Source organism: Akebia trifoliata, chromosome 1 (assembly GCF_017979445.1).
Source record: "Akebia trifoliata isolate Shusen 1 chromosome 1, ASM1797944v1, whole genome shotgun sequence".
Lineage (NCBI taxonomy): Eukaryota > Viridiplantae > Streptophyta > Magnoliopsida > Ranunculales > Lardizabalaceae > Akebia > Akebia trifoliata.
Window position 1 is genome coordinate 2,781,218 of NC_141375.1, and position 27,639 is coordinate 2,808,856.

The window sequence follows — 27,639 nt, forward strand, 5'->3', positions numbered from 1 at the left end:
TAGTGGTTTAGTGAAAACATCAGTTGGCTGATCCTTTGTATGTATATATGCGTATGAATGAGACCACCAAGTTGCTTTTCACAAATTATATTCCAATCGATTTCTATATGCTTGGTGTGCTCGTGAAAAATTGGATTAGCAGTGATGTGTGGAGGGAAGCTTTGTTATCACAGAACATTAGCGCCGATTGAGGATGTAAGATCTGTAAATCTTAAAGTAATTGAAGGGGTCATGTTACCTCACAACATGTTAGTCATAACATGTATTCCTAAGAGAATACAATAACCTACAACAGATCGACGCATTTCTAGATAACTTGCCCATCAAAATCACAAAATGCATTTAATTGGAGAAATAAAGAAGAATTCCTTCACCAGGGGATTGCTTGATGTAGTGAAGCAAACGGTGAACTGCATCCAAGTGAGCTTGTCTCGGTTTATATATGTATTGACTAAGAGCTTGAACAGACAAGACGATGTCAGGGCGAGTTATGGTGAGGTAAATCAAGCGTCCAATTAAGCGGTGATAAATTGATGGGTCAGGTAAGAGATCACCGTCAGTAGAATTTAGTTAGATATTCTGTTCCATGGGAAACATAACAGGTCGAGAACCAAGAAAACCAGTGTCTTCTAAAATTTCAGGATTGTACTGTCTTTGAGAAAAATATATACCACACTTAGAACGAGTAACCTCTAATCCTAAAAAATATTTGAGGGGGCCAAGATCTTTCAGGTTGAATCAGTTATGAAGAAACTTTTTAAGAGAGACAATGGCATTGAAATTATTTCCTGCAATGTTTACATCGTCAACATATATATCAGAAACGGCAATGAAAGTATTGGAAGATATTGGGGTAAAAAGAAAACAATCCACTTTAGACTGAATAAATCCCTCATCTAGAAGTGAAGAAAACTTTGCAAACCACTGATGAGAAGCCTGTTTAATGGCGTATAGTGTTTTGTTAAGCTTGCAAACTTGAGTCTCCCCATGTTGATGAAAACCAAGTGGAATGTGCATGTAGACATCTTCATGAAGATCCCCATGAAGGAAAAAAACATTATTAACATCAATTTGATGCAAATGCAAATTCTTAATAGACGCAATAACAAGAAGAACCCCAACAATTACTAGTTTGGCCACCTGTGCAAAGGTCTCGTGGAAATCCAAGCCCTCCTTTTGAAATCTTAGTTGTGGTTGAGCTGATCACCTTGTGGCACCCAAAAACATAATAGTATGCCACAGGGATGCAGATGATAAAATTCTATTACTATTAGAAAAAGACTTTAGACATCACTTTTGTTAAAATAAACATCAAAATTTCAATTTATAGTGCATTTTTTGCTTTCACAAGTGAAGAGATCATGCAAAAAAGTGTAAAACTTTAGACATCAATTTATGTTTGATCTTTAAATATCATTTTTGGAAAAAGTGGTGTCATCTTTTACATACACTTTTTCATTTGAATAATAGACATCACTTTTGTCTTATTGACATTATTAAAAAAGTGATGTCTAAAGTCTTTTTTTTTTCTAGTAGTGTGTGAATTTTGAAAAAAAAAAAAAAACTTAAATGGTTATCTTTCACTGATAAACTTAAAATTTAAATTTAGGAGTTCAATAACCGTCCATTTTTCAAAATGTTGAACTAAGCCCAAATTTTTTTAAACCTGAATCAAGCCCAAAATGGAGATATCTCATGCATTAATACCTTGAATGATGACTTATGCGGCATGTGATGAGGTGTGGGAGGAGATTCAATTATTATTATTATTGAATCTTTGTTTTTCCATTAATTACCACTGTTATGTGGTGTTGGATTGCCAATTTGATAATCCATTTAAGTTCAACAACATGTTAGTAAGATTCAAAATCTTATTAAATAAGGAAAGTGTTTTACTAATATGTATTATAGAGATTTAGTTGGCAAACCTAACTATTGCCCTTTTATTGCAAAAACTCCATTCTGACAACTCCAAGGGAACCTTATTTTATGTTACCCAGCGTATTTGTCACTAAACAAATTTGGATCCTATCTGCATAAAAAATTGTGACATCCAAAAACATGACCTGATGCCTCAGGTTATAGAGGACAAAATTCTAAAATCTTAGAAAATAATGTTTCAAAATTTAAAAATTAATTTTCAATGTTGAATTTTAGCTTTAAATTTGGGAGTTTAGTTAACCATCCATTTTCAACACCTTGGATTGTATATTTAATATTTCATGTGGGCCCAACAACCCTTAATAAGATTTCAAATCTAACTATGTTTGTTATGCTAACCTTCTCTAATCTAATCATGTACCCTCTTGAAAAGCAAAAGCAATTTTCTTACCTCAAACATTAAAATTTTTAAAAAATAATGATTTTTTTTTTCAAATTTAACGTTTGCGTAATATATAGAGAGTACCTGATTGATATGATCAATCACTCCGAGATTGTTGGAATTCTTTTTTAATTTGAGCTCTCGTTCTGCTTTGCTGCTTTGGTTTGCCCTCCTTGCTTAGGGATGGGCAACCACTCAGCTCACTCGGCCTATCCATACCCGAGTGAACCTACTGAGCTTCCCATGTAGCACACATCTGGGCAGCGTTGGATCTTTTCTCTCAGTCAACCATCGAGTCACTATAAAAATTCGGTCAAGTTATCTGACTATATATAAAATTTTATAGAGAACAACAATTGAATAATTTATTTATTTTTAAAATACAATTTTTTTTAATAAATATATATTTAAAATAAATTAATTTGACTCATTTAAATTGATTTGCTGGTTGTTGACTCGACTCAACTCGATGGAAGTCAAGTCGAGTAGAGTTTGAAATCTATTATTTCTTATTTCAGGGTTGGGATTAACTTTGAGAGAATAACATCAGAGGTTGGAAAATCGTTTTCCCAAGAGTGTGGGATTGGAAACCATTCTTTCTCCAAAATAAAAATTATTTTTCAACTTATTTTTGTGTTTAACTCCTTTTTTAAAGAGATCTATAATGTTTTTCTTGATTTTGAGAAGAAACAAATTATAGATTAAAAGTAAGGGTATTTAGGTCATTTTACTATTTTCTAACGGAGAAGATAGGTCAAGGGTCGATTAATCGGTTAGAAGTTGATGGCTAACTCAAATTTCACAAAAATACGCGCAGGGGTATTATAGGTACGGATGAAAGTTGAACCAGGATTTGCCGGTTTAAAGCTGGTGTGTTAAGCTGTTAAATCACTAGAAGCCACGCAAATAAGCTTCTAAAACATTATAATATTTATCTATAAATCTTTCAAAATTGTTAAATTATTTATAAGAACATTTAGCACAAAAATTTCATAGGTTGAGGGCAATGGCAAAAGAAGGCCATTTCTTTTTTAACTCAAAATAGGGATATGTGCTACATTTACTCATATTTTTGGACAATAATACCCTTACCTACAATTTCTTTATTAAACCCTTAAAAATAACTTTCTAAATTTTAAGGTCCTCCCTCTCAACATTTTATACCATCAAAATAGAGAGAGAGAGAGAGATTTGTTCTTTCAACCAAAACGTATCAAGCAGTCAATAGAGTTCACCAAAAAAATTATAGACTTGAAGAACAATAATAAACATTGTAGCTCTCTTTTATTTCTTTCATTTTTTTTTAAATTATTTATATATTATTATAATCTTGATATGTTTGTAGTTCATAGTTATAAATATGAAAAATGGTGGAAAATAATTGATTTCGTGAAATTTTTACAATTTTGTTCATAAAATTTATCCAATGTCGAACCTCAATGCTGGCATGCATTATAGTGTCGAGACTCAATGTTACCTATTGTCAAATCTTGACGAAGTTGTCTAACATAAGTTTTTGTAAGTGAAAAATGTTTACAACGTTGAATCTCGACAATAGGTACCGTTGAGCCTTGACTCTATAATACATTCTAACATCGAGGTTTGACGTTGGGTAAATTTTATAAATAAAACCTTAAAAATTCCGTGAAAAAAAAAATAAAAAAATTGCTACCATTTTTCATTTAGATAACTATGAATGAGAAACGTATTAAGATTATAAGAATATATAAATTATTTAAAAAATGATATAAATAAAGGAGAAATCGATTGCCTTTAGTGAAAATCTTCGATAAATCGATAATCAAATATGAGAGTGTGTAGATCTATAAGGTTTCACTATAGTTCCTCAAATCTAGAGCCTATTTGGTTGGTTATATAAAAGATTTTCTAGGAGACCTATTGGTTGCAAAATTATTAAAATACTCCCTTAGTTTACAAGTTTATTACTCAATAAACCTTGAAGTGGGATCCACATCATTGTAAATAGTTAAATATCTATTTTCTTAAAAAAAAATAAAATAAATAGAGGATGGTTTAGGTATTTAATCTTTATAAAAGGTGTTTTCCAACTCTATGTTTTGTTAAGAAAGAAAAACACTTTCCTCACTAAGTTAGTAAGAAAAGTTTTCTCACTGCATCAATTTGTTGCATGTAAAACCATGATTTGATGTCATAGGGTTGTACAAGATAGAATTTTAAAAATTAAAATTTTTTTTTCAAATAAAATAATTAATTTTCACATTTAAATTTTAATTTTAAATTTGGGAGTTCGGTAGTCATCCATTTTCAACATCATGAATCAAATTCCAAAAGGAATATATATTTTTTGAATTTTTTATTCTTGAATCTAATTTTTTTCATGAAATCTAGAATGCTTGTGTTATGTTGGATTGGCAATGTGATAATTCATGTGGGCACAGCAATTCATGACATCTTACTAAGTTAGTGAGGCAAGTCTTGTTTGGAAAGAAAAGTTTTTAGAGTAACAAACTTAATAAATAAAGGGATTTTTTATTTTATTTTTATAAAAATGAAACAGATAATTCTGACCGGTAAGTCTCTCTTATATAATTTTGTGGGCCAAGATGAAGGCTCTACCTTTATTTTTGGGATGGGCTGGGCTGGATTAGCAGGCCCAATTGACATCCAAAGGGAGCGGTCTCCTTAGAGAGAGAGAGAGAGAGAGAGAATCCTCAAAGGATGATGACTCAGAATATTCACTGTCCAGCCCTGCCATGAGCGTACGGAAACCGAGAAATAAGTAAAGGATTTTTCTGATATAGCCCTCCATGTTTTGGATAATATTTGAAATACCTCTATAATTTCAAACTAATGACAACCACCCTTGAACTCAATCTCCTGAAATATATTTATAATAAAATGACTTGAATACCCTCATCTTCAACCTGTAAACAAAATCCCATAATTTTTTCTAGACCCATATATCCTCCAACTCTGATCTATAATCTTAAAACCAGTCTTCTTGAACCTTAATTTTCTATTTTCCTCGACCTACAAGTCTCGAGGCAAGATAGGAATTTAATGGAAGTAAAAAAAGAGATAGGATTTGTGGTAGAAAAATCATGGGTCTTCTATAAAGAAAAATGCAAGGTATGGTTGAGTGGGTCAAAACAAATTTATCATATTTTGGTTTAGATAGCTAGAGATATGGATTTTTGGATTAAAAACAAGATTTTTTATATTTTATTTTGGCTATATTTTGAAGATGAGGGCATTTAGGTCACTCAGTAATATTTTACAAGAGAAGACCAAGGTCAATGGTAGCATAATTTCAGTTTGAAATCAGATGGAGGTATCTCAAATATAAACCCAAACGTAGAGGGGAATGCCTAAATCATCCATAAGTTTAAAAAAAGTTTGTCTTGCAGTCCAAAAAGTCCAGAAAAAGACAAAAGAATATATAGAGAATAAAGAACACTTCAGAGTTTTAGAACATAAAAATTGGAGTGCAGTCTTCCACAGAGCAGGAGAACACAAGAAGAATGCAACCTACCAAACCCTACCACTTCTTCAGGCCCATACTCTCTGAGTCATCTTTTACACAACTTGTGAGACTCTCTCCCTCTCTCTCTCTACTTTTCTTGTTTTCATATTTTGTTCTTCTTGACAATAGTTTTAGACTTATTTGGGTAGACTCGAAACTCGATTGTTTTGGAGTTGACTCGGTACTGAGACTCATTAGAAGTCTACTTGGTAACTCGGTCAAGTCCTTGATTGGGTTCATGATGTTAGATTTTCCAAAAAAATGGGGTTTCTTACATAGAATGTTCATCTTCTTCTTTAATTTAGGGACTGTTGATCTTGAAGTTTTGATGGTTTCTAACACTAGAGATGGCAATTAAAGAACTTGTTGAGGGGTAAAGGAGAAATTTCTCAAAAAAAAAAAAAATGTATAGATCCCCATAGTCCAACCTCTTAGTTTATTTTAGAAGAAAATGTGAAAAACAAGAAAAAGAGCTTCTATTACCAGACCAAATTTTACTTATAACACACTAATTCATATGATAAACAACCATTTAATTTAAGGGTGATTTAGATATGCACCCCTACATTTGGCAGAATATTAGTGATACCCCCTATGTTTTGAAATTGATGACACGCATACCTTGACCTCAGTCTTCTACCTAAAATAAGGGGAAATAACTCAAATGCTCTCATCTTCAACTTATACTCAAGAACCCAGATTTTTCTTCTAAAAATATCAGTCATCTTCAACCTTTTGTTTAAAAATTTTAGTCGTCATCTATTTTAGGATTTTATCTACTTCAAATCTTCAGCCTTTAAATCTCAAGGCAAGATACAATTTTTTAAGGAAGTATAAAAATAATGAAATTTTTTAGTGGAAAAATTTAGGATTTCCTAGGAGGCAAGGTAGAAAATGATGGATTAAAAAAACAAATAACAATTTTGGGGAAATTGAAAATGATGGGATTTTGGGTAAAAAAACATCCAGGGTTACTTGTAAAGGGTTAGTCCTAGGTTGAAAATGATGAATTGGCGATAAAGTTGGGTATCTATATTATGGAGGTTGAAAAACTTGAAGATGACTAGTTTTGAGAAGAACTTGAATTTTTGTTAGAGGTTAAAGATGATGGAGGGCACTTGAATCTTTTCTTCTTGGTCTATTTAGAAGACTGAGGTCAAGGGATGCATGTCATAGTTTCAAAACATAGGGGGTGTCTCTAATATTCAATAAAATGTGAGGGGTCATGCATCTAAAATTTGCAATTTTCTACAATACATTGAAGACGATAGATTGAAGACTGAGATTTAATAGGTTTAAAATACTTTAGTCTAAATTAATGTTAACAAAATGTAGATATGAGGTTGAAGAGAATGGTATTTAGATCAGTTTAAATTAATTTCTAAAACAAAACCTAGATCAATGAACGTATTATCTATCTTAAAACAAAGAGGGGTATATCTAATATTGATCAAAATCGAGAGGGCATTTCTAAATTTCATTAAAAGAAAAAATACTAATGTTAGATTGTGAATGTGGGTGATGTAGACATAGCAGGTATCTCTAATACGGTGTGTGTTAAAAGTTGGTGTGCCAATAGCATTTAAAAAAATGGTGGTGTGCCAATAGCATTTAAAAAAATGGTGGGGTTAAAGAGCTTTTATGTCTAAAAGGGGTAAAAAAATCTTTCTTAAAAACTTGTCGCTACTTCATCCAGCAATGACATCTTGAAAATATTTTATTATTAAAATAGTAGGGTTAGTATATATTTTTTTTTAATGTAATTTAAAAATGCCACCTAGATTTTGGTCAATATTAGAGATACCTCTTCATTTTAAGAGAGATAATATATTCATTGATCTAGGTTTTGTATTAGAAACTATGTGTATTAACTCGTGGACGCCAAAGTATTTTAAACTTATTCAATTTCGATCTTCAATCCATCGTCTTCAACGCATTGTAGAAAATTCTAGAATTTTCTACACAAAAATCAACCTATTTACTTATCCAAAAATCATATATCGTTTTTGAGATTTGAACATGAATAAGATGGAAAAACATCTTATTTACCCAATAATTGAAGATGACCGGTTTTGAGGAGAAACTCAATTAGAGGTTGAAGTGAGTGCATTTGAGAAGTTATCTCTAATTATAACAAAATAAAAAAAGATTGAAGATGAGGTATTTCATTCATTTGAAATTAATCATTCATATAAGAGCAACTCCATGGGGAAACTCCAAAATGATATTCTTTAATGGAGAAGGAGAGTGTTATTGACCACCATTTTAAATAGAGTGCTGATAATATAACGTGGTTTTGGTGCACACCCTTGACACTAGTTGACGTGTTTGCTCACAGCTCAACAAACATTTGACATGTGGCACAAATGACATCAACAATAGAGAGAGTTTCTCTCTCTTGCCCGCTACCCATATATTTATTTTTTTAGATTTCAAATCTTGAAAAAAGGTTGTTAGGCCCACATTGATTATCACATTTACAATCCAACAATACAGCCTTGTATATTTCATGAAAATATTCATATTCTATATATATAAATATAGGGTCACGTTCTTAAGACTCATATTGCGACTCACATTGCGACACACCGTTTTGTCTTATATGGGCAAAAATGTTTGGAATGAGCTGATTTTTTGTGAGGATGATCTCTGTGATGAGGGGATCATCCTGGCAAAAAATCATCCCATTCCAAAACTTCTAACCCCATCAAAATTGATTTACAAAAATTGGACGGTCTATAATTTTTCAACAAAAATTGGACGGTCTAGAGGTTTCATAATGAGCTGATTTTTGGCAAGGATGATCTCCTCACCATAGAGATCATCCTCACAAAAAATCAGCCCATTCCAAATATTTTTGCCCATATAAGACAAAACGGTGTGTCGTAATGTGAGTCCCAATATGAGTCTTAGGAACGCTGTTCATATATATATATATATAAATGTTCAACACCCAACCATTTACCCAATCATTTGCACAACATATTTTGTCCTACATGGGTTAGAAGTTTTGAAATGGGCTGATTTTTGGTGATGATGATTTTTGGTGACGATGATCTCTACGGTTAGAAGATCATCCTCACCAAAAATCAGCTTATTCCAAAACTTATAACCCTATGTTTACAAGTTGAAAAATTATCGACCGTCCATTTTTTGTAAATCATTTGTGATGGGATTAGAAGTTTTGGAATGTGCTGATTTTTGGTGAGGATGATCTCTTCATCATAGAGATCATCCTCACCAAAAATTAGCCTATTCTAAAACTTCTAACTCATGTAGGACAAAACATGTTGGGCAAATTATTGGGTAAATGGTTGGGTGTCGAACGGGACCCATATATATATATATGGGAATGGATCAAAGAACATATGTAAAAACAATGTAACATTAATAAATTTTCAAAAAATAGGTTAGAAGTTTGGGATTGAACTGATTTTTTGTGTGGATGATCTCTATGATAGGAAGATCATTCGAAGAAAAAAAAAATCAGTCAAATCTAAAACTTCTAACCCCATTAAAAGTGATTTAAAATGTGGATCGTTGATTTTTTTTTTATCAATTTTTGCCAATAATTTGTAAATCACTTTTGATGGATTTAGAAGTTTCAGATTGAGTTGATTTTTTGTGAGGATGATCTCATCATAGTGACTATCCTTGCAAAAAATCAGCTCAATCCAAAACCTCTAACCCATATTTTGAAAAACTATTGTTTTTACATATGTCCCATGGTGTTGACAATGGACAGTCAACGAGCACCCAAATTTAAAAATAAAATTCAATGGTGAAAAATAAATTTTTTTTTTAATTCAATAGCAAAAAATAATTATTTTTTTAATTTTTTTTAAAGTTCATATAATTTTGTCCTCTACAACTCTATTGCATTGGATCATGTTTTTGAATGTCGCAAGATGAGTAGATAAAAAAGTTTTCTTTTTTTCACTATGGGCAAGAGAGAGAAAGGGGCGTCATGGGTGTTAGCAAAAAATTACGTCATATTATCAAAAAAAAAATTAAATATTCAAGGGGTTTGCACTTCAATCATATCTTCAAAAATATTTTATAATAAATTTTTTTAATATTTTTAATTCAATCCAAAATGAAGTTGAGATGGCTAACTGTATTGGAGACTTAAGATTCCAAAATGACACTCCAAAATAGCAATTGGGATGTGAAATCTTTTTGAGAAAAAAAAAATTGGAGCAACTTTACCTATCTTCCATTTGGAGTTCGAAAACTTGAAATTCCAATATGGATGACGTTTTGGAAGATAGCATTGGAGATCCCTCTGGTTGATCCTGCACTCCAAAACAGCACTTGTTTGGAAGACTCATTGGAGGTGCTCTGAGACCTTAGTGTATAGGGTATGTTCTTTACATCCAAATTTGTACCAAAACACGGAGGGATAACTCATATTACGAGAGGTTTAAAAGTTAAAAACCTTAGGAGTTAGCACAATGGCGTATTCTTTCACAAATGGCAAAGAAATCCCTTCGAAATGATTTTAATTTTTTACCTCGACAAGAAATTATTATCCAAAACAACCCCTTAGGGAAATGATTTTCTAGTCAGGGTTAGAAAACCCTAATGTTATTTTCTCACAATTACCCTACTGCCAAAACTAGAAACCAACTTAAATTTTTTTTTTTTTTACATTTTCCTAAGTACAAGCAAACACCATCAAATATTTTCTGAAAGAATAAATTTTTCGAAATTTTATTTTAAAGAAATTGATTTCTCCAATAAAACGTTTTCCCTACAGTTGTTCACTCCTTAAATGACATTTTTTTTCTTTGAAAATCTTTGGGAGTATCAAATCCTAATGGAGGTGGGTTCACCTAGCTACTTCATATCTGAATGATGAACCATCTTTTTAGTTCGCCATTATCTCCTTCAAAAGACATGAAAGGTGCTCAAGAGTCTACACAGACATGAATGCCACTCTACTTGTAATAAGACACAGTAAAGGAAGAGAGATGCCAACTATAATTCTAGAAGGTCTAACAACCAAACATAACAGTTAGAGGAAGATGGGTTATAAAAAAAAATATCAGACTAACCTAGTGTAGGGAGAACACATGATGGGCTGCTATGCCTAACCAATTAATTAGACTGTAACCCTTTTTCTCTCCATGACACATAATCACACATGCATACATACATACATGTTGAAAAGATATTTTTTTTTCGGGTGCAGTCCATACCCAAGGGATTCCTAAAGTACTTAGATGGAGAGAAGTGTGAAGGAGAAGCCATCTTGAGGAGTAATAGAAGTACTAATGGGAAATCATGGCGTGTGAAGGTGAATGGGTTTCGATTTCAGGAGGGATGGAATGATTTCGTCAGGGATCATAATCTACATGTCAGGGATTTACTTGTGTTTAGACATGAAGGTGGAATGGTGTTCAATGTCAAACTGTTTGATGTTAGTGCATGTGAGAGAGAATATCCACCATCGGATTCCAAAATGAATGATCAAATTGCAAAGATTGAAGAAGAACGAGTAAGCAAGAAGCAATGTAAGAAGAATTTTGAGAGTAAGTTCGGTAGAGAATTTTTTTGCGCACATAAAAGTAATTTCAAAATTTCAAAAAAAATTAGATTGATCAATTGCATAATGTCACATGTATTGAGGGCATCCTCGATTTATAAAAATACACACGTTAAGGAAGCTCTCAATACATGCGAAATCGTGAGATTGATCAATCTAAGATTCTGTGAAATCCCAAATTGATTTTTCTGTACGTAAAAAAAAATCTCAAACTTTCTATGCATTTAGTGCTTGTTAAAAGTATCTCCAATGTATATAGCGTAGTCATGGCAAAACCAATGGATTCGATCAGATCCATTTTTATCTGATAATTTCAGATCTTGATCAAGTATTTGGATTCTGATAAGAATATGATTTGATAATGTTTCGATCCAATAACCTATTTGATCAATTCTAGATCAATTATGTCAAAACTTATAAAATGCAATAAAATATATAAATTATATTATCTATCTTGTTTTATGCATGAAGTTTGTTTGGATTGTATACCATATCGGGTTTGATCTGATCGAATTTTATTGTTATTGGATTGGGTTTGGATCCTAATATTGAGATCAATAAATATCCAATCCAATCTTTATTGGATTGGTCTCAAATAGACTTCGATGGATCCTTTCAGAACCCGTTCCATGGATAGCCCTAATTATCCATGATGATGTTTTTTTTCATTTATGGTAATTTGTTTAATTAATGTGGTCTGTTAGGTTCAATATTTGCCCCTAAAGTTATGCGGGTTGAAGAGTCCAACTTATCCCCATCCGAACATCCTCAGTTTACTACGACTGTCAAGTCATATCACTTGAAAGAATCTATCATGGTGAGTTTATGCTTGTTTTATTTGTGGAGCTAATTATGAAGTGTACAACAAATACACTTTGGAAATTGGATTTTACATGGAAAATGCCCTTAAATAATTAGTTTTTTACGAAAATACCCTTAACTTCCAATTTCCAAAAAGTGTAGTCATTGCACCTTAATGTGTACCAATGAAAAAAACCCATATTTTTTAGGACACCATTTAACAACACAAAGTTAAACTACCATTGATCTTAACTAAATTTTAGATTGGAAAATGAGTCCATAAGTCGGGATCCGATTATAGGATAGGATCCAATTCAATAAGTATTTGGATTGAGCTCTGGATGAGAGTCAATCCAATAAAGTAGCACTACTTGAAAAAGAGGGGTAAATTCGACAATAAGATCCTTCGATTTCGCCAATTGGACAGACATTGAATATTTATCCCTTTTTTCACGTAATGTATATTGGATTGAATTAAAATCCGATAATTATTATTGAAATTATCACAGTGCTCATTAGTTGATCTCACTCCTCTTTTCTTAGCCAAATTTGCCTACAATGACTATTTTTGTTGCATAATATTGTCAAAAGACTTTTAGCTAACTTAATATTATAAGAAAGCGTTAATATACTCTTGATAAATAATATTATTGCATGGATACAGCTCATTCCGAAGAAATTTGTGAGAGCTACTAATCTCGAAGACAAATGCTGCATAATGACCCTTAAAGATCAAGATGGCCGATCATGGGAGGTGGTGAGGCGTAAGAAAGCTGATGGTCGAGTTTACATTAGAGGTGGTTGGCGTGATTTTTCAGATGCAAACAACTTAGAAAAAGGAGATCTTTGCACTTTCAAGCTAATATCAACTAGGTCGAAACCTGTATTAGAGGTCTCTATTTCTCACTAGGCTGCTAAATAAAATTACACTCGCTGTGGTGTTGTGGAATATTGAGGTTATGGATCTGAGAAAAGTTCTGAATATCATAAACGGTTTAAGCTTTTTTAACTTGGCATGGTAAGCTAATTATGGTAAGTTATGTATGATATTTATTTGACTAATGATAAAATGACACTTTAAAATGGATGCAAACTATGTATGGTTGAAAAAAATCTAGGATACTGTGCAATTGCCACGTCAATTGCTCTACTTATTTGTTTTTATGAAAGGAAAAACATTTTCATTACTAAGAAAGAAAACTTTTAATGACATTCAAAAACATGATCCGATGCCACAAAGAGATAGAGGACAAAATTCTAAAAAGAATTCAAAATTTAATTTCATAGTTGAATTTTAATTTTAAATCTTGGAGTTGGTCGCCATCCATTTTCAACATCTTAGATCAAGTCTAATAATATTTTTTTTATTTTTGAATATGAATTTTCTTGTAAATTAATATAGAGGGTTCTAGTCTTGAATTGCCAATGTGGTAAATTCATGTTGGCCCAACTACTTTTATTAAGATTTTAAATCTTACTACGTTAGTCAGGCTAGTCTGACTCTTATCAAAATGGGTATCTTGGTCGCATGATGTCGATCATCTTCTGATCTTCTTGTAATTGTGTATGATTACAATGCTTGTTGTAACATTAAACTACTCTCTCTCTCATTTCCAAAACAGTGGATTTGTCTGCTTTGAATAAGCTTTTGGTGAGTAGACTAGACGCCCTAGCCTTTCCTAGAGTTAGATTATAAGTGTTCGACAATTGTGAGTCTTATCCTTTACAAAGTTTATAGGGACTGGAAATATGGTAGTTTTACCTTAAAAATAAAATAAAATATGGTAGCTTATGATGTACTGAGTACTGAGTGCTGACACGCATGCTACTCTAGAATCAAGTCACGTCTTTGTGTTCAATGGCAAGGTAATTCGTGTGTCCCGCACTAAATCCATCTCCATAAGAAAAAGGTTTGGGATCACCTCGAAAGCTTTCCCACTAATCACGAAGAGGTTCTTGTAATCAAAATCCCAACCCTCTGATAGGGGTGAAAATTCTTAACATGATACGCAAATACGACTTGTGAAATAAACATGAAGTTAATCGGTTTGGGTTGATTCTAATGTTTTCATGGCAATCATGCTGACCAGCATATAACCCTCTAAAATTTTGAACATGATTTATGTTTTATGATATTTGATTTATGTTGATGATAGTTTGGGGCATTTTGATTTATGTTGTACAATTTATTTTAGTAATGATATTTTATTTTTAGTGATGAAAACATAATATATCTTTTTCGATAGAAATTTATAAACAAGATACAAAAGATTACAATGATATCGTGTTCATGAGTTATGCATGTCAACTTAAACATGATACAATCCAACATATTTATGAAATGGATTGCTCGGTTCGTATTGTGTTACTTATTTAATAAGTAGGTGGGGCTCATAAGGAGTTCCTTCCAAAATGACTAATGCTAGGGTAAAGATTGGGCATGCCAGTGTAATATCTAAAACTAGTAGTTCTAAAATTTTGACATGATTAGTAATGGGTCGGATTCTAGTTTTGAGAATTTTCAGAATACCCTTACTTTAAATGACATGAACACAATATAACACGACTCATTGCCTATCTTACCCTCTAGTAGTAGTTATGTGGAGCTTAATAAAAGTACAGGCTTTGATAAAAGATTGTGAATGCCCGTAAAATAAGTGAAAAGGATCTCACAAGATGAGCCTCATTTGAAATGATTATCGCAAGGCGAAGGATCATGGTAGAGCTAAGATTTTTCTCATGTAGGGACAACTAAGAGTAGAATTTTTTGTATGGGAATAACTAGGTGAAAAAACATAATTGTGAGGACAACTAAGAGTGGGAAAATAATTTGTGGAGGCAATAGTGACAAATTTTTTTATGACCACTTCTAAAATTTGTTGCAATAGCTCACTAATTCATAGATTTTTGAAAATTCTTGTGGGGGCAAGTGCTTCCATTGTAAATCCGCCCCTACTAAGAATTGGCCATACTATTGCAATATGTAAAACAAGCGATCAACATGTTACAATTATAAATTGTCAAAACAAGAACTCTAAATTGGAACGATTGATTGAAAGATAGTTCTCTTCATGTAAAAGGATATTCCATTGAAGTTAAATGTAAGCAATTTCAAACTTTTCTCCTCATTACGAGTTGATGATCATTAAAGTGAAATTCTAGCCTCACAATCAATGCTTTGAAGTGAAGTTTCACCCTTTTTTTATATCAGAAAGCTAGAGGATTAGGGCCTCCCCTTAAATACATCAAAAAATGGGATGGGGTTGCAAATGCACGTAATTAATTACAGTGTATAAGTCTCTTGCAAAATCACATTCAACTCTATAGGAATATTAGAAGAGGATATAAAGACAAATGAACGTTGAGTAGTCAACCCATTTCGGGTGGGTATAATAGTGTTGGTCCCTTTAACCCAATTATTAAATAGGCCGTGTTCAAATTAGAGTCACCAACCTATTTTAATTATTATGTTCTTAACGTGTCGTGTTGACCTATGTATAATCCAATCTGAATAAGATCCAATTTAATCATCAAACATAAGAGGTATCTCAAATACTATTTTGCTATTTAATGGGTTTAAAAGAAAAGAGGTTCAAAAAATTACCTCTTCTAAAGATTGATTGATTTTTTTTTTTTTCACTTTATAACCGCATCATGTTCATGAATTGTGCCTATCGATTATTTGAACTTGACACAACTCAACCGGTCGAGTCTTAATAACTATTTAATCATGTTCCAATATGTGGCTTTGACCAATGTTTTAAACATGAAACCATGATCTAACAAAAATTCTGCTTAATTGGTCGGTTTAGGTCCAATTGAGATTCAATATCATCCTTTTATTTATTAAATTATATATATTTATATAATCTTAAAAAAAAAAGAAAAACAATGCAATTAATGATAATTCCAAAAAAATAAAATATGATAAACTAATAAAAAATTTTAAAAAAACATCCACTAAACATTTGGAAATTTAATGATTAATGTTCTTTTGACTAAAATGCCTATAAAAAATATTCATAATTGTACTTTAGTTAAAATTCTTAAAAAAAAGTTATGTACTTTACTTTAATTAAAAATCTTAATAAATATAGGATTAACATGATGCTTAAGAAAATGAATATTGAGTTTTTATAAAATCCTAAAAAAGGGATTGATTCAAAAATGAAAATGGATGGATATCGAAATCTCAAAATTTAAAATTAAAATTTAAAATTATTCTAAGTTTTATTATTTTTCAACAGTCTTGGAATTTCGTCCTCTACACAGTTGTAAGTTGTGGTTCAGAACATGTTCCTCCTCTAGACCCTTTGTTAGATTTGAAATCTTATCAAGTTAATCGTTTCTATACGGACTCTTTAAATATCTGTAGCTAATTCCCGATACGAAACCGCCTTTGACTTGTATTTAAAGAGTCCTTTCAAATGAAAGAACCGATGCTTCGTTAAAAACGCCGGTCTGATCCGTTAAACCGTTATTATATAAAAATCGACGGTTCACAATTGACTTCCGGTTCTTAATGAATCAGACCGAAAATTTTGAAAAATCTGATCGGATCCGGTTGGACCGTCTGTTCGGTTTTTAAAACACTGGCTTTGAGTTTTGACACGATTATTAAGGAGAGAATCCATTGGTACACCATTCGTACTTACAACACACCAATCCTTGTGAAATTGAGTCAATGGTTACCCTAGATTGGTGTGTTATAAGTAATACTTAATGTGTTGATATCGGTGCTCTCTTACTAAATGGCTTTGATTCATTCTCATCTCACATCAACCAGGAGGATGATGGGTGCCATTTGATTTGCGAGAGGGAGAGAGAAAGAGTCAGAGAGAGAGAATCTCACAGGACAGAATCTTAAAGGAGAGAATCTCAGTGTTGTTTTGAGCTAAAAAGGTAAGGTGGGGAGAATATTCTTGCACAATACAAGAAGAAAATGGTGAAGAAAAAATTTCAACCAACCAAACCCCATTTCTTTAAGCCCATACTCTCTGGTTCTGGTTCATCAGCCTCTTCACAACTTGTGAGTCTCTCTCTCTCTTCCTGACTCCTGAGAATCTCTTTCATTATTTCATTGAAAAAGTTTGATATTTTATTTTCAATATTTCTGTCCCTTGGTATTTGGGATACACGACCGACCTGCCATCTGTAGTTGTGTATCCCGAGCTTCTTTGTGAGTTTTTGAGTCATATGGTCGGGTTAAGATAAAAAATCATTAGTGTTTGTTAACATGTGCGCTAAGGACATATGTTTGGTTGGGGCTGCAACTTGGGCAAGCTAATCCGAACTTAGCACAATGATGGGCGAGATTGGACTGAGTTATGTGAAAAATGAGTTGAGTTTGAGTTAGGATATTTCAACTCGAAGTGAATTCGGGTTGAGGGTTCGCACAATCCAATTTAACCCGAACCTGATGCTATTATTAACGTATAAATATTTTTTTAATTATCTATTCCTAAATATATTTATAAAATTAAGGAAAAATTATCCTTTTTATTTATTTTTCTTTGTATTTAAATCTATTGCTATACGTGTTTATGTAGAATAGTACAAAATTTTGAAGATTAAAAGCCCAACCTGTTAACAGTTAACTTGGGCTAATCCGAGCTCAACCTGATTTTAGAAGCTCAATCACGAATTAAGCTTGGGTTAATGAGCTCAAGCTCGATGGTTGGATTGAGAGTTCTACGACTTAGGTTAAGCCTGGGTTTACCCTCCTAGCCGCAAACGTTGCAACCCTACATTTAGCTACATTAAATAAACCTTGAAAATAAACATTTGAAGGTATTTTTCGATAATTAAATATAAAAAAAAGACTCATGATCCATACAGTGTCCGGTTCCTATAAAATACTTATATATAAAAGATTTTGTAATTGAACACTATTAACTCACTGTATAATTAAAAAAAAAAAAGAATCGTGATAATCTGACTACCTCACATAGGCACTCAATTGACTCTCTTGACGTGACAAGTTTGAGAAGCGTAGATTTGCACTGCATTCCCCCATAAAAGTGTGTATAACAAGACGTACAGATCTATAGTTCCTGAACTTTTCACGTCAGGAGAGTCAATTGAATGTGCCATGTGGGGTAGTCAGATTATCACGGCTCAATAAAAAATAATATAAAGGATGGGATCTATGGGCCCATGAAAGATGACTTTATCATTCATAATTCATCTCTGATCTTACATATTTTTCTAAATATAATAATATATCAAAAAAAGAGGAAAATCCATAAAATTTCAAAGGTAGTAGTAAAACCAACTAAACTAAAGTTACCATGTTGTGGTTGTAGTCGATACCTAATGGATTCCTCAAGTACTTAGATGAAGAGAAGTGTGAAGGAGAAGCCATCTTGAAAAGTAATGGTAAAGCATGGCGTGTGAAGGTGAATGGGTTTCAATTTCAAGAGGGATGGAGTGATTTCTTCAGGGATCATGATCTACATGTAAGGGATTTTCTTGTATTTAGACATGAAGGTGGAATGGTGTTCAATGTCATGGTGTTTGATGCTAGTGCATGTGAGAGAGTATATCCACCGTTGGATTCCAAAAAGGAAGATCAGACGGAGGAGAAACAAGAACAAGTAGACAAAAAGCAATCTATGAAGAATTTTGGCCGTAAGTTTACTTTGTATTTCCTTAATGAGGAGTTTAGGATTGTCAATGGGCAAGCCTGGCCCGAGCCGAATAGAAAAATACCTATGTCCAAAAAGTTGAATCTGGCCCTGCCTGATAACATAATGGGCCTGGTAACATAGTGGCCCTTGTAACACTACTCAAACCTGATCCACAATGAGCTGGGCCTAGACCTAGCCCATTGACAGCTCTACCTTTAATATTGAAAGTCATTCCAAAGTTTTTTTTATATGCATAAATGCATTTGGATTAGGGGTGTCAATTGATAGTCGAAAATTCTAATTAAAAAAATCAGATATTATCCGAAAATTTCGGATATCGGATTCGAATTCAGATAGTTTTATATATTCGAATCATTATCGGATACGGATTTGGATATTAACATTTTGAATCCGATAATATCCAATTTGAAATAATATATGATATATATTATTTTATTTGATTACTTTTTTATATAAATAATATAATATATAATAATTTTTTTTAATAATGAAAAATCAGTTGGATAAGGAAAAATTATGTTTTTTTTATATACAAATTATTTGAATTCTAATCAGATATTATCTGATATCCGGTAAGATAATTGGATTTGAATTCGGATAGAGTTTTATAACATTCGAATTCGAATATCAGATAAAAATTTTGTATTCAGATTTGAACATTATTGTATCCGAACTGATAAGCATCTGTTGACAGCCCTAATATGGATGTTGTTGGGGATAATTTGTGTTATTAATGTATTTAATCTTTTAGGTTCAATTACCATTCCTCAGTTTACGGCCACTATGAAGCGCCATAACTTCAGTCGGACTGCCATGGTGAGTTAATTTACAATTGGGTTGGTGAAGTGTTGTGTATTTTATTTCTATATTTTTTGGCAATTTTCTAGTCATTTAACTTAAACTGTTAAAATGGAAAATAGAGATGCTAATTAAGCTGATGGATCAATGGAATGACACCATGTGTATTGAAATGAATAATGATTTTCTGACGCCCTCCTCTGACATAATCATAGATAATTTTCCTCGGGATACGAAACTTCGGACGAATATGGATAAGAGATTAAGTTTTTGGATTTTACATATTTTCGATACATGTAACATCATGCCATTGGTTTATCAGCTTAGCACATTTTTCTGTCGACACAACAAATTTTGTTAAAAACCATTCTTGACTCCTTGTCGGATGGGGATTGACTACATGAGTCGATGATTTGGGATCCAATATTGTATTGTATTCAATGGTACTAGATCAATCAATTAGAAAATCATTCCAATGTTTGAAACATGTCCAATTAGTTAGTTGTCCACATTTGGACCAATGTACATCAAATCTGATATGTGTTTCATCTAACTCTTATTAGATGCATCCCAATTCAAAATTGTTTTGAAATCAAATTTGGATCCAAACATAGAGATTTGATAAGAACCCAATCCAATAAGTATCTGATTGGATTTACATCTAACTTGAATCTAAATTTTGAAAACTGAGAATCAATTGGATCATATATGGATCTAATCGAACTCTAATCATGAGTTTTGGTTGATAATGTCATTAGAGTGCTATTTCACTGTTCTTGCTAGTCTCATTTCTTCACCAAATTCGCATGCATTAGTGTTTGATTAATGTGGTTGTGTTTTGTGGATGCAGTACATCCCCAAAAAGTTTTCAAGATCCAACGGTCTTTTTGGCAAATCATGCATAATGACCCTTAAAGATCATAAAGGACGGTCTTGGGAGGTGAATTTGAGGAGCGATGGTTGTCGAACTTACATAGCTCGTGGTTGGCGTGATTTTTCAATTGCAAATGCTTTAAAAGAAGGAGATATTTGCACTTTCGAACTTATATCGACAGGATTGAAACCTATAATGGAGGTCACCATCTCCCACTTAACTACAACATGAAACTACCTTCACTCTTTTGATGTGTTGTGGCCAATCTATTTTGCTAGGCATGCAAGGATGTTTGATGCATCTACAAAATTTTTATTATTATTATTATTACTGATTTGGAGCCTTTTGTGGTAATTAGGGATTTGATGTGTTTTATGTGATAATTATTTTTCTCACAAGAAAGTCAATTTGAGATTTTTCAAAATCCCAAGTCAACCAATCACATGTAGCTGTATGCATTGAGGGCATTCTCAATTTGTAAAACTATTCATGATATGCAACGTGCAAGTAGTCGATTGGGATTCTGCCCATACTATAACATGAAACTAGCTTCTCTTTTGATGTATTGTGCCTATTTATTTTGCTACGTGTAAAGAGATGTTTGATGCATCTATAGCAACTATCACTATGTGAAAAAAGCACATATTTGACGGTCTTAACCCGTCAAATTTCTCAAAATTTGACGGACCCTCCCATCAAATATTTGCTTGTAGAATTTTTTTTTTTGACGGCCTTGGACTATCAAATTATTGGAGAATGATCTTTAAAAAAAATATAAAAAAATCCATATGGTATGACTATCGAATTTGGAGGTTTAACAAACAATAACACGATCGTCTAATTCACCAATCACAATAAACAAAATAATAATAAAAAAATCAGAAAAAAAAAAAAAAAATCACAAAACAAGCTCCAAATTAAATTAAACAACTCAAAATTCATATTATAAATTGAAATTCCATTATTAAACAAACTCTAATAGAAACAATTGGGCACTAACAAATGAAATGGAGTCACATAATTACTTAGAAATAAAATACAATCAGAAGTAAATGGGCGTGATGCCTTTCATACCTAGACCCCAACTAACAACATGAAAAGACCCAAATGCCCCTTATTTTCAACTAGAATCTGCCAAGAACACACCCATTAACCAATTTATGTAGTCCACGGTTCAAATGATTGTCAAAATTTTCCTCTACTTGTATCAATTTACGTAGTCCACTGATTTCAATTGAAAACAAGCGCACAACCACGGCTTTGATGCCAATTGTTGGGTTTTCTAACCCTTTAGGAACTAGATCTTAGCTCTCAAGATCAAACAAAATCAGTTTTACAAAAAATATGCTTTGAAGACAGCCTTGCCTCTTCAATCTGATCTTTGCGGGTATGTTCAATGTATTTGTCTGGAAGATCATTGCCCTTAACTACATAAAAGTACCAAATAGAATCAGAATTGAGACCCAAAAAAAACATTTTAAGCCTGAAAAATTGAAGGATGAAAAATTACCTTTAGAGGTCCATCTAGAAGACCATTTAAGCTTAAGAAGTGAGATACATGAGACCCAGAACCTCCAATAGAACCTTCCTCCACTGTAATTAGGATCTCATGTCTTTAGCTAATCTTCTGATGAGCTTTGCATCCAAAGGTTTGCAGAACCGTGCATCTTCGACCGTCACATCAATATTGCAGGATTTAAGTATGTTTGCAGCTTCCATACATTGCTGAACTACAGAACCGAACCCAAGAATTGCAACTATGTTGCCTTCCATCAAGATTCTTCCCTTACCAATTTGTTAAAATGACAAATAAGTAAAAGATGATTTTAAAGTTCATATTTATAATCTTAAGAAGGTCTAAATGTTTCACATCGTTTTAAATTTGGGTTCGAATAGAGAATCTCACCTGACCTGTTCCATTGATATAAACAGATACAATTTTCCAATGAAGAACACCTGCAAATTCAAATTATAAAAAGAGAGTTTAATGCACCTGATCATGTATGTCAATAACATAAGATGCATTGGAAGACATTCCAAACTATAACGTGAACACGACGTTAGCGTATAGTGACACACACACCTAGCTACACCCACCCACCCACCCACACCTACACACTCATACACGATGGTGTTGCTTAATAATTAGAGAAAATGTAACATTAGTGATCCCTTGTGATTTCTGAATATAACATAAAGGTCCAAAGATAAGCAACTTTCAAAATAACCTGACCTGAATGTGATTTTGCCCTTGAGATATTCTACTATCAAGTAAACAACAAATTTGAAGCGAAAGAAAAGATACATAAGAGCAATCTTAGAGATACCTCTCGGACAGATGTCTGAGTAATTTCCTGAAGTAAATACCACAGGTCGGAGTCCTGCAAAGACTCCCCAAGAATCTGATATTAATACCAAATTCACTTTATAAACTAAAACTACCAAATCAAATCGAATTATTTTTATCAAATTTAAACCAAGAAAGAACCAAATCATCAAAATCAATAACTCAAAGAAACATATGGTACTCCTCTGCTACCGATATTATGTCTAATAAACCCCCACATCTTTCCTTCTTTCACTTACGATTTCCTTAATCAAATAAAACCCCAAATCTATTAAATTGCATCACCACATTTCAAAATCCGAAACCAAAGAAATAAAATAAAAACATAAAAAATAACAATGGATATTTATATCAATTGCCAACCAGAGATAAAATGAGAACGACCAAACAATCTTTTAACCATAGTAGATGATAAAGTCCCCAATCTCACAATGTTTGGATGCTTAACCCTTCCAATTGCTTGTAGCAAATTCCTTCTCCCAATTGGAACTCCATTACCCATTAGACAATTTTAACAAAAATAATAACAGCAAAAGAAAAAAAAAAAAAATCTTAAAATGGATAATTTAGAACAAGTGATTTTTCTTTTCCATGTAATGCACCCACAAAATCAGAGAAACAACTTAGTAAAATTAAAAACAAAAACTAAAAGAAATACATCTTGAGTAAATAAGAATTTGCTGAGTTGAATTGTAGTAAATGCATTATATTTATCAGTCTATTCACAAGGAATTTTGGTGTCTACTTTTCAAGAATTTTATTTATGGATGGGAGTCTACATATCATTACTTAATAAAACTAAAATTAAAAACTGAAGCCAAACAAAAGAATGGCATCAAGGGCATGGTTTGTCAAGAAATGCTTGCAATATTCATGTTCATCCCATTTTGAAGAAAAAAAAATGAGATGATAGGATAAATATTAAAAATTGGTGAACATTTTATAATGAAATTCTCACTTGTTGCTAAAACATGAAGAGACAAAAATCTTGAACAAGATAGATATCTATAATATAAAAGTGGAATAATAAAAGAAGATTAACATACCCCCAATAAAGAAACATATGAGAAGTAACCTATGTCAATTGTGGGGGGAAATTTAGAACGCTATATACACTACAATTAGAGGAAACCTGATGAAGAATGCATGAACTTATCACCAAGAGTGAAGACCCATTCAGGTTTCTAAATAAGTATTTGATAAATAACATACAAGTTCACTCACCAACTCCGAGGTAAGTGTTGACACTTGCATATCAAGTTGTTCCAGTGAAATTTTTGTTTTCCCTGTAAGGAAAGACCATATGAGCCCTTCACATCTAGTACTCAAAAAAAGCTGTAACTACTTGTGGTATGTTTGTTGGACAACAACCGTTCACAACACAAAGAAAACGATATCTCATCCTATTCCTTGAACAACTCAATTTAATAAAGATTGAGTAAACCACATATCAATATCACATAAAACTCATATAAAAATTGGAGGATTTAAACATGTCTACCTCTACATGCTCTGAAATTAAGGACTCGAAGAATAAATGGTGGCATTGTTGATGATCCATCTGTCTCGGCAAGCTGGAGATCAAAACATAAATAGGAGTAAGGATACCATCAAGTATATTTAACTTGAAAAGGAAAAGAGAATGATTAATTAAGAAACCTAGAAGAAAAACACAGTAAACAAATGTGGAAAAGAAAAGATTTTACTAAAACAAAAGAAAAAAGTATTTCAATAATTACCTGCTCCAAAAATTCTAAAAGATCTTTATCATAAAAATTGACACCTAAAATACAAGGTACCTGCATGATCAATGAAAGATTTATAAACTACAAATTTGTTGCAGAAAAAAATAGGAAGCACCCTGCAGTATTGATGAAAGATCAAGCGAAGCTTTTACTACTTTTGAACGAATAGCCATCCAACTTTGACTCCAAACAACATGGTTGAACAAAGATAGCTAGGTTAAAAATCCCCTCGTAACTCAAGGGGTTAGGAAAAACCCTCATGTGAAGGAGATCTCAGGATCAAGTAAAAAAAAGACTGTAAGTACTGTGGCATGTTTGTTGGACAACAGCCATTCACAACACATTGAGCAACCAATATCTCATCCCATTCCTTGAACTCAATTTACCGATTTGGCAAGGATATAGTATGCCTTACCCCATTGGCTAAGTAATAAGAATATTATTTAGCCATTCATATCTATCCTGATTCTTGAACCATATCATCATAGAAACTACTAAATCATCTCTTGTTATTGATCTCTTATAATAAAGAAGCCCACTTCTAAAAGACAAATTAAAATAGATACTATTCTAAACAAATTGAGCAATGCTAAAATCATATTGCAGTTGAGTTTTCACAGAAAATTTTCTACTAATAAAAAAATATGAGATCAAAATGGATACCATTCTTGGGGTAATGTTGTGATGTCCGAGCCTGATCTCAATATCCTCCATTTTTTGCATTTGTGTGTTATTTAGACATACCCTTCCAATTTAAGGTGAATGAACCACCAAGGGATGAATTGGTTTCTTTCTCAATTTCAGGACTGCCAGCATTTTGAACCTTATATCACTTACTAGTTACAAATGTTAGCAATGAACAATCCAACTAGAGATATAACCAACGGAAGCACACAAGTTATTCCTACTTATATTAGAAAGGCAAAACAAGAGTTACTTCAATTTAGGACAATGACAACAAATAAGTCTTTCTTAAAACATCCAAGTCATTCAACAGTTTAAATGGTAAAAGTTGTCATGGAAACTCCTAAGGTTAGTAAATATATACTATAGAAGAACGTAAAAATGTCATACAAGGACAATATATTAACATTAATCCCAATAATATCCATGACATCGAACAAGAAAAGACTTATGATTCTGACTGAACTCACCTCAACATCGTAGAACTTGAAGCATAATCGAGAGCTATCCAAGGAAAGCTTGGTTTCAAAAATTTCTGTAATGGTTGAATTGAGCTTTCCATTGTCACTCAGACCAAGCCCTCCAATGGATATCAATTCTCCATAAGCAGCTGACTTCAATTCCAACAAATACTATAGGTACTCCATCCAACATTACCCAAGTATATGAATTAGTTATAAATCAATATGTTCATAGAAATACACAATCCAACAACATTTGATCATTATAACCCAAATAGGGAAAGGATGTAAGCCATACATAAAAAAAGGTATTGTTCCACACTAAAATGTTGGGATTAAAAAAATTTGTAAAATAAAAGGGATTAAAAAGAGTAAACATCATAAAACAAGCTACCACTGCGAACCTAGAGAGCTAAGAAAACCAAAGGATTTTTATAAACTAGAACGTTGACTCACTTAATTTGTTTGAAAAAAATAATTTGATTAACAGATGTTTTTAACTCTACAAAGATGCTAATTTACATACAACTAATCTATCAACAGATTTGTCTTGGTCATTACATTTATATTGTGTCTCTTATAAAAGCATGAGGAAACATGGTCTTAAACCCAAGTTGATCCAAAACGAACAATCGGATTAATTAACCGGTTTTTTTTTAATCTAATCAAGGTTAGCGTTCTAAAAGTTTCTTCAGAATTAAAGTGAATAATGAAACTTTGTTGCAATCAATCCAGGGTTTTCGATTGTTACAACTTGCAACTATCAAATCGAGAAATAAATGATTCTAGGATTCCAAAAATTAAGTTCAAGCATCCCTAATTCTCAGACAGTTTAAGAAAATTGGAAGCAAAAGTAAACCTCAATCATGAATCATGATGATATACAGATATATATGAATTTGGAAAGGAAGAATAAATACCTTGAACTTGGCTTGCTTAAGTATCGGAACATCTCCAGTTGCCCTCAGATGGACAACCATTGCAAGAAAAACCAGAAACAGATTGATACCTCCATTAACGAACTTAAAAAAACATGAAACCCTAAACCTAATCTTGAGATCAAACAGAGATGAGATTTGGAGGGGTTTGTCAATGGAGGAGAGACAAACCTTTGCGGACTGAAGTCGATAAATCACTTCGTGCTATCAAAGAGTACACGAATTTGATTGTGAGAGAGAGATGGAGAGGACGATCGATCAATCGATCGAGAGAGACTGTGAGAGAGAGATGGAGAGAGAGAGAGAGAGAGAGAGAGCGAGGTGGTTCGAGAGTACAGTGAGAGACAGTGAAGCATCAATGAGATCGAGAGAAAAATAGATGAGATCGACAGAAAGACCGTGAAAGTGAGACTGGAAACGTGGTCCACAGGCCGTGGTTTTTGAGTTTTAAAATTCGTCGGGCCAGTCCCAACAAATTTTTTTGATTAAAATTCGGAATTTTCACGTAGTGTATATATGTATAGGAGGCTCTAAAGAGAGTCAAATATTGTGTCAAACATTTTTCAAAACATGGGTTAGAAGTTTCGGAATGGGCTGATTTTTTGTGAGGATGATCTCTATATGATAAAGAGATCATCCTCACCAAAAATCAGTTTATTTCGAAACTTCTAACCCTAATTTACAAGTTGAAGAATCATGGAACGTCCAATTTTTCTATACCACTTTTGATGTAGTTAGAAGTTTTGGAATGGGCTGATTTTTGGTGAGGATGATTTCCTCATCATAATAATCGTCCTCACAAAAAATCAGCCCATTCTGAAACTTCTAACCCATACATTGAAAAATTGTTTGGCACAATGTTTGGCTCTAGGGCCTCCGAACGCCACCCGTTATATGTATATGTATATATAATTTGGAGCCTTTTTAAGTTGTATATATGGTAAGGGAATTGTGGTGTTTTACTT

General features: G+C 32.6%; 3 protein-coding genes across 19 annotated transcripts; 2 read left to right on the forward strand and 1 right to left on the reverse strand.

The window, feature by feature from the left end:
* Positions 1–5,790: 5,790 nt before the first annotated feature.
* Positions 5,791–13,176, forward strand: LOC147410374 (B3 domain-containing protein REM8-like). Of its 2 annotated transcripts, none has more exons than XM_086434629.1 (4): positions 5,791–5,892; positions 11,023–11,344; positions 12,081–12,193; positions 12,842–13,176. In XM_086434629.1, the coding sequence occupies exons 1-4, from the start codon at positions 5,827–5,829 to the stop codon at positions 13,085–13,087; spliced, it is 747 nt and encodes a 248-aa protein (XP_086290755.1). In that variant the 5' UTR covers positions 5,791–5,826; the 3' UTR covers positions 13,088–13,176. The 2 variants fall into 2 exon arrangements, with proteins under 2 accessions (XP_086290755.1, XP_086290747.1); XM_086434621.1 differs by having other exon boundaries at positions 11,023–11,362; positions 12,842–13,175.
* Positions 13,177–16,973: 3,797 nt separating this feature from the next.
* LOC147410375 (B3 domain-containing protein REM8-like) lies at positions 16,974–20,832 on the forward strand. Its single transcript, XM_086434642.1, has 4 exons — positions 16,974–17,206; positions 18,483–18,807; positions 19,579–19,643; positions 20,476–20,832. The coding sequence occupies exons 1-4, from the start codon at positions 17,120–17,122 to the stop codon at positions 20,728–20,730; spliced, it is 732 nt and encodes a 243-aa protein (XP_086290768.1). The 5' UTR covers positions 16,974–17,119; the 3' UTR covers positions 20,731–20,832.
* Positions 20,833–21,478: 646 nt separating this feature from the next.
* LOC147410376 (uncharacterized) lies at positions 21,479–27,177 on the reverse strand. Of its 16 annotated transcripts, none has more exons than XM_086434672.1 (9): positions 26,657–27,171; positions 25,746–25,889; positions 24,586–24,645; positions 24,348–24,420; positions 24,071–24,132; positions 22,829–22,880; positions 22,406–22,455; positions 22,010–22,284; positions 21,479–21,926 (listed from the first exon to the last, which is right to left on the reverse strand). In XM_086434672.1, exons 1-8 carry the CDS (start codon positions 26,714–26,716, stop codon positions 22,099–22,101), a joined length of 687 nt encoding a protein of 228 aa, XP_086290798.1. In that variant the 5' UTR covers positions 26,717–27,171; the 3' UTR covers positions 21,479–21,926; positions 22,010–22,098. The 16 variants fall into 16 exon arrangements, with proteins under 16 accessions (XP_086290798.1, XP_086290795.1, XP_086290780.1 ...); XM_086434669.1 differs by having other exon boundaries at positions 22,411–22,455; positions 22,827–22,880; positions 25,746–25,907; positions 26,657–27,167; XM_086434654.1 differs by having other exon boundaries at positions 25,746–25,907; positions 26,657–27,166.
* Positions 27,178–27,639: the final 462 nt, after the last annotated feature.